The 7,926-nt window shown below is 34.3% G+C and overlaps 1 protein-coding gene across 1 annotated transcript; it reads left to right on the top strand.

Annotated features, from left to right (window-relative positions):
* Positions 1-3,966: 3,966 nt before the first annotated feature.
* Positions 3,967-4,923, top strand: LOC100030038 (olfactory receptor 8D1). Its single transcript, XM_001379610.3, has one exon. It carries the CDS (start codon positions 3,967-3,969, stop codon positions 4,909-4,911), a length of 945 nt encoding a protein of 314 aa, XP_001379647.2. The 3' UTR covers positions 4,912-4,923.
* Positions 4,924-7,926: the final 3,003 nt, after the last annotated feature.

The raw sequence follows: 7,926 nt of genomic DNA, 5'->3' as shown, positions 1-7,926 counted from the left end.
GACAGGAGGATTGCCTCCCATTCTAATCAGCTGATACTCTATTGGGAGAGTCATTATTAGGGATATAGGCACATACGGTGTAATTGGCTTTTCTCTGGAGTGTCAATACCTATACTCTGTAGTGTTCCTAGGATTTCCTCAGTCATCTTGTCAAAGCACAAACACCTTAAGGCAACAAATAAAAATGCTTCCTGCCTTTTTGAAACTGGCTATCTCAGGTTCTAGAAACATTTTCTTCTCTTATATTTATCAACACAGTACATTACACAGGGTTTTGCACTGGGTTCTTGTCCTAACTATGCTACTTTCTTGTAATGTGGCCTTGAAAGAAAAATTTCATTCCCCCTAATTTCCATGTCCTCCATATAAAAAGAGGATTACAATCTCTCCCTTGTCTTGTTCAGAGGGGAGCAAATTAATGATGTAAAAATGTGTTTTACACTGTAAAGAATTACATTAATATAATATGGCAATATTCTAGATTGCAAAGGGGCAATAAGATTCTTTTGTAGGTTTTTATCTTTTTGAAATCTGTTCAGATCAGAGACTTCTTAATCTTCACAGTATTCAGGTAAGTAAACAGATCCTGTCCACTTGCCTTCAAGCAGACTTGTAATTTCAACTAATTTAACACAATGAGAGTAGAAGCAGACTCCCCTGCTTTACTCTGTTCATGTTTTTCAGGAAGATAAATTGATATCTGGAACTTTTGTTTCATTGTGAATCCTGTCTATAGCATATTACTTGGTGGCGCATATATATTGTTCTATCTCTTTTGGGAAATCAGTTAGCTTCTTCCGGTTATTAACATATTGGTAAAGCATGATTCACCACCTCCAGGCTCTCATTTGTGTCCAAAACAAAAGGTTTACTTCAGTTTATAAAAGGTAATCTTGGTATCTGGAAATCCTTCAAGGCTTTTCCACACATGTCCTTCTACCTATCTCTTCATAATTTATTTTTTCTGCTAAATCAAATACTGAGTTGATGATTTTTTCTTTCTCCTTTTTTTGAGTCTATGACATTGTTCTATCTCTTTATTCCTTAACATATGCCTGATAGATGTGCTGACTGCTGATATAAAATATAGATTGAATTTTGCACATCTTTTTTCCTCCTTCATCTTTAACCTTTTTCTCATGTTCCTAGAAATTCTAGATCCTCAAAAAATTAATTCTGTTATGATTTTATCAAGTTCTATCAAGTTTCTGTTGTTATTTTGATGACTACAGCATTGAAAAAAATAAGGTTATTTTGGTAGTAACATAATTTTTATTATATCGGCATGGCCTATCCATAGGTATAGGGCAGCTAGGCAGTACAGTGGATAGAACACTGGCCCTTGATCAGGAGGTTCAAATCTAGTTCAAATCTGGCCTCATATACTGAATAACTCTGCGACCTTGGACTAACTAGTTAAACCTGTTTACCTCAATTACTCATCTCTAAAATGAGCTGGAGAAAAAAATGGCAAAACACTCTGCTATCCTTACCGAGAAATCTATAAATGAGGTCACAAGGAATCAGACATGACTGAAAAATTATTGAACAACAATACCTATGAACACTCTGAGAACTCCTACAGGTATTTAAATTGCTCTTTCTTTAAGGAAGGCTTTGTAATAAAACATATATTAATCTCTTGTGCTTTAGGAGGTTGATCCCAAAATATTTTGTATTTTTTAGTAATTTAGAATGAGATTTTTTCTATTATTGTATCTTATGTTTTGTTTTAACTATATATAAATATTGTTGATTTTGAATATTTATTTCACAGACAATAATATTGCTTTGGTTCTTAATGGTTTCACTTTGTACTTGGCAGTTTCCTAGAATTTTCCAAGTAAACCATCACTTTATCATAAGAAAGTTTTATGTCTTTATCTACCTTAATTACATTAATTTCTATATTTTACTGTTGCTTCCATTTCCAGAACTATATAAAAAATAGTGGGGTGTGCATCCTTGCTTCACTCCTATATTTTTAAAGAAAAAGTTCAAGTGTATCCCAAATACATGTGATACTTTTTTTTCAGATAGATGCTGCCTATGCTATTTAAAAGTCCTGTTTTTATGATGTTACAGTTTGTAAAGAATGTATTCTTGTTTTGCAGTATTTCTTCACCCTAATATATGGGTATTTTATAAAGTTCTCATGCTTTTGTAAAAATTTTTCTCACTATTCATTAGCCATTTTTTTCTGTTTACCCTAGACCATCTTTCTCTTTTTCATTATCCCCCCCAAATTAGTTTCTTTTTTTTAAATGCATTCTTCATGCAATCAAAGTTCCTGGGCTTTCCCTTCTAGGTCCTCTCTGACCCAGTCCTAGATTTGCACCAGGAATTCCCCTTTTCCCCTGTCCCTCATTTCCTTAACAATGCCAATTGTTTCAGGTGTCAAGGAGGAAATTGCACCATGGTAGACTCCCTCCTCAACCATGCCCCTAATTATGTAACCCACCACTTATCTGTACCCTCCTCTGGTTACCTTTTATTCATATTTGTTTCAAAATTACCTTTTTGAGTTTATGCTCTCCCACCCTCCAAGTGCTGGTTGCCCCCAATACCACCCTTCTAATATAGGACAAATTGACCATTCAAGCACAAAATCCTCCAGAGTAAACCCTAGTATAAGATCTCCATCGCTCTTCATAGTCTGACTATCTACAGGTTCAGAAGAAATCATTATTGGAAATCTTTCTTCCCTCCAAAATAAGGTCTATTTCATTTCTTCCCCCTCTCCTAATCTCCCTCCATATTCACTTTCCTAAAGATTCTTCTCTTTTAGAATTTCTAAAGATCACTTTCCCTTCCTTGTTAGTCCTTGATTTATCTTGGCAAATACACAACCGTCTCTCTTTCCCTCACTCTCTCTCCTACATTCTCTTCTTCATATACCTTCCCATGTTGTATTGTTGTCTCACAAAAGAAATCAATTGAACAATTGGCATTGTCACCAAGTTATATTCATAATGCCTCCTTTCTACCTTTACATTATTACTTCTACCAGATTTCTGCCTTCTACATTATATCCTTGTTTACATTTAGAAAGTTCTCTCTGTTGTCATTGTTACAGTTTCTACTCCATGACTTTATTCACTGCTCCTCTATTTCTATTGTTTTCTTGTTAGAAAAGCATTTCTGCTCTTCTTCCTAAACATGTTTAATTTTTTTTCTTTATTATTTATTGTCTATCTTTTTTCTTGTATGACTGTTCTTATTTGCATGATAATTAACACTGGGCTACATTTTGAGTTCCATTGCTCTTCAGAACACATTATTCCCATATATATGTGTATATGTGTATATATATATATATATATATATATATATATATATATATATATTCAGTTGCCATAGAATAGTCTTAATATTCAAATATTCTTTCCTCTGGGTTTAAAAATCTTTCTCCTGATCATTTGCAGAACTGGTTTGTTAATAGAACTGTACTTTTAACCACTATGTATCTTATGGTCTTTTTTTTTTCCCAGAGGTGACCTATGAATTCTTACAATTGATATTTAATCTTTTGTATAGAAGTTCTGGACAGTTTTGTTCTATTATTTCCTGCATTATGGTGTTCAGCTTTTTTGTTTTGTCATGTACTTTAGGGAGATCTATGATCTTTTGATTGGCTTTACATATCCTTCCTTGTGTTTTGCTTTCAACATGAACTTGTCTTAGAAGATTTTGTCATATTCACTCCAGAATTCAATGTTTGTTTATTTTTTTGAGAGAGAGAGAGAGAGAGAGAGAGAGAGAGAGAGGGTGAATAAAACATGAGGCAATTAGGTACTTCGTGTTGTAAGGTACAAAAAAATTCTTAGTTTCTATGTGTGTGCATGTACACTTGTGCGTATGTGTGAAGGTATCATATTTGGATAAAGTATTAACTAATAATTATTTTATTTACTAAGATTTTTCTTTCATATTTCCACAGATTTTTTACCTAATTATTGGAGGAGAATGGCAATAGGAAATAACACCCTTGTGACAGAGTTTATCCTATTAGGGTTAACAGAAGAAGTGGACCTACAGATACCCCTCTTTCTTGTCTTTCTGGGAATATACATGGTCTCAGTGGTTGGGAACCTTGGCTTGATTTTATTAATTTGGATAAGTTCTCCACTTCACATACCCATGTATTATTTTCTCTGTAACCTATCCTTCATAGATCTTTGCTACTCTTCAGTCATTGTTCCCAAAATGTTGGTGAACTTCATATCAGAGAAGAACATCATTTCCTATACAGGATGTATGACTCAAATATTTTTCTTCTGCTTCTTTGCAATTGATGAGTGCTACATGTTGACAGCCATGGCATATGACCGTTATGTTGCCATCTGTAGTCCTCTTCTCTATCACAGCACAATGTCACCATGGATCTGCTCCCTTCTAGTTTTGGTTGTGTATTTAATGGGAGCTTCTGGTGCAATAGCCCTTACACATGGCATGACTAGGTTGTTCTTCTGTGGGGAAAATGTAGTTGACAATTATTTCTGTGATATCCTCCCCCTTCTGAAGCTAGCCTGTTCTAGTACCAATATCAATGAGCTCTTGTTAGTATTCATTGGTGGATTCAATGTGTTGGCCACAATCCTGCCCATTTTGATCTCTTATACATTCATTATCTTAAGTATCCTTCGCATACAATCTGCCAAAGGCCGTTATAAAGCTTTTAGTACCTGTGGTTCACATTTGGCTTCTGTTGCTATCTTTTATGGATCCATCATCTTTGTGTACTATACACCAGCTTCTAGCAGCAAAACAAACCAGGAGAAAGTGGCCTCAGTGTTTTATACCATAGTAAACCCCATGCTCAACCCCTTGATCTACAGCCTAAGAAATAAAGATGTTAAGAATGCACTTTGGAAAGTTATGCAGGGCAGAATGTCATCTAAATCTAATTAGGATATTATTTTTTGAAGCTGATTGTTCACAGATATGACTGATTCTGTCTCATTAAAATCTAGTCTTGGCACATACTGTTAAGTTTCTTTCCATCTCTGTCATTTCAAATGTCAGTTCTATATGCCCCCAGACTATATCCTCCATTCCTGGTATATAGAGATTCCTAATCTATGCCTACTTTCCAATCACCTTTCCTCCCAAACAAAAATCGCATGCCCTATGTTAAATTATGTGAAGGCTTTGGGGTTTGATTTTCCTTAGATTTCAACCTAAATAATTGAAACGATTGCTTCTGATTATAAAACAAACACTCTCTCATATATCTTCAATATCTCCATGTGAGTCTGACCTTAAATTGCCTAATGGTTCTAAACCAATTATAAAGGTCCTAAAATATACTGAGATGAATTACTAGTTTCCAAGAGTAACTATGTGAGTAGATTCCACTCTTCCCTTACTCTCCAAACTTCCATTAAAATCAGCTGATGGAATCCTAGATGACAGCTTCCACTATTCTCTTCCATATTCTAGAGGTAAGTCTGAGGGACTGAAGGGTCCAACATTGCCACTCACAAGACTCCCTCCTTAGGTCTTTTTATTATGGAATGATCAATAAAAACCTGGTCATTTTCTTTTAAAGAGATTCATTGTAGGGACCAGCTCAGTAGCTCAGTGGATTGAGAGCCAAGCCAAGCCAAGCCAAGCCTAGAGACTGGAGGTCCTAGGTTCAAATCTGCCCTCAGATCCTTCCCTGCTGTGTGACCCTGGGCAAGTCACTTGACCCCCATTGCCTAGCCCTTACTACTCTTCTGCCTTGGAGCCAATACATAGTATTGGCTCCAAGGCAGAAGGTAAAGGTTTAAAAAAATAAAAAGATTCATTGCAGGGTGTGTTTAAAATTAGGAAAATTATAAAAAATATAGACATTTTAATAATAAGAAAAACAAAAGCATTTATCTTCAAATATCACAGTTAAGAAATAATCCATAATTTTAAGACTTTGAAAAAACTTTAAAATATATGTAAATAACAGTTGATTACTATTACTTATTACTCTTACTACAACTAAGTCAATAGATGGAGAAAAATATTTTGACAAAATACACTACTCATTTATATTATAAAAAAACACTAGAAAATAGTTGAGTTAATGAGCCTTTTCTTAATTTGATAAGTAGTATACATCTAAAAGCAAAAGCTAGGATTAGAAATGATGAGAATAAATTACAAGCCTCTCCAATACTATCAGGGATAAATCAAATATGTTCATTTTCACCATGCTTCTTTGGAAAGTTGTTAAAAGTCCTAGAAATGCAATATGAAGAGAAAAGAAATTGAGAAAATATCAATAGGAAAAGAATAAACAATTATCAATTTTAATGATGATAGAATTTAATTGAACAACCTTAAAGAAATGAACAAAATAATTTTAAATTAATAAGTTCTTTAAATTTGCAATATAAAATGATTCCACATAATTAGCATTTCTCTGTATCACCAATAAAATTGGAGAAAAGGGAGAAATTCTATTTGAATTGCTACAGGCTTTATAAAATACTTAAGACCCTCCCTACCAAGTAACATAATAGAATTATATCAATCTAACTACAACAACACACTTTATGGAACTAAAGACAGCCATAATTAATTGAGTAAGTGATAATTGTTCATTTTTAGGCTGAGCCAATATAATAAAAAGAACATATCGCATAAATTAGCTTACTTATTCAGTGCCCTACTAAACAAATTATTAAAATATTACTTTGTATAGGTAGAAAATGAAAAATAAAATTCATCTAGAAGAATAAAGACAGAAGAATATCTTTTAAGTGGAAAACAAAGACACCAAATTACACCAGATTTCCCTTCATGCTATGTTTACCTCACAATCATCAAAATAGTTTGTGTCTGGTTTAAAATAAAAGACAGGTCAGCCAGAGGAAGTTATGTTCCCTTGGTTCTTTTCATTTCACTTTGTGTCAGTTAATGTTAAGTCTTTTCAGATTTTCTTCTGAGGGCAATCTGCTCATCATTTCTTATAGCAAAATAGTATTCCAATATAATCATATACCCCAACTTGTTCAACCATTCCCCAGTTGAAGGACATCCTTTCATTTCCCAATTCTATGTCACTTGAAAAAGAGTTACTTTAAAAAATTATGTATAAATAGGTTCTTCTCATTTTTGTTTTATATCTCTTTGAAATACAGATCTAGAAGTTCTATTTTGCTGGGTTATATGGTATGCAGTTTTATAGCCCTTTGGACATATTTCTAAATAATTCTTTTTAATGGTTAACATGTTTCTGAAGATTTTGTGATATTTTGAATTGCCTTGGAATATCAGAATCAACCTCATAAGGTAGTGATATATGCCTTAGAAATAATTTTGTATTATTCCTGTCAACATTAAAAAGCCAGAGTGCTCTGAAAGTGCCTCATTTACCTCTGTGTTGTCAAAGTTTTGTCTGGGTTTATGTTCTATGTGGCTGATTAGCATCTTCTATTTCTAGGCAGAAGTTTCTCACTTTTTGCCCAATCCCTTATACCCTCCTTCTTCCTTAAAACACTATAAAAGCTGCAAGGCTCATCAAAAAGGTGGCCAACCTTTCGTGACCTTGCCTGGGGTAATGAACATACAGAGTGACGAATGGACGCTATATGAAAAAAGCATAACAACTCTTTATTGAGTTCAAACAAAGCAATATAGGTTAAAACCACAGGAAGATATGATGTTACTGCCCAGCAACAGCAGGAACCAATAATTGGGCAGATTCATAGGAATACATGACATTACCTGCCAGGCACAGGGAAGAACCGAGAAGATTCCAAACAAAGACAGAGAAGCAACTTTGCCACAGACTCCCACAATTTCTCACAACCCTTATCAGTCCTCTGCTGGCTACTCCAACCTTACAGTTTCTTTCTCACAAACATTATCAGTCCTCCCTCTGATGCTACTCCAACCTTGAGCACACAGCTGGGCAGATCATACACAGTTCAACCCATGACCCTG

Source organism: Monodelphis domestica, chromosome 4 (genome assembly GCF_027887165.1).
Source record: "Monodelphis domestica isolate mMonDom1 chromosome 4, mMonDom1.pri, whole genome shotgun sequence".
NCBI classification, from domain to species: Eukaryota; Metazoa; Chordata; class Mammalia; order Didelphimorphia; family Didelphidae; genus Monodelphis; species Monodelphis domestica.
The sequence above is the reverse complement of the archived record's forward strand: the minus strand, read 5'-3'. Positions and strand labels throughout refer to the sequence as shown.

What these genes read in the sequence shown, in the direction of transcription:
- LOC100030038 (XM_001379610.3), top strand. Translation starts at nt 3,967, where the DNA reads ATGGCAATAGGAAATAACACCCTTGTGACAGAGTTTATCCTATTAGGG.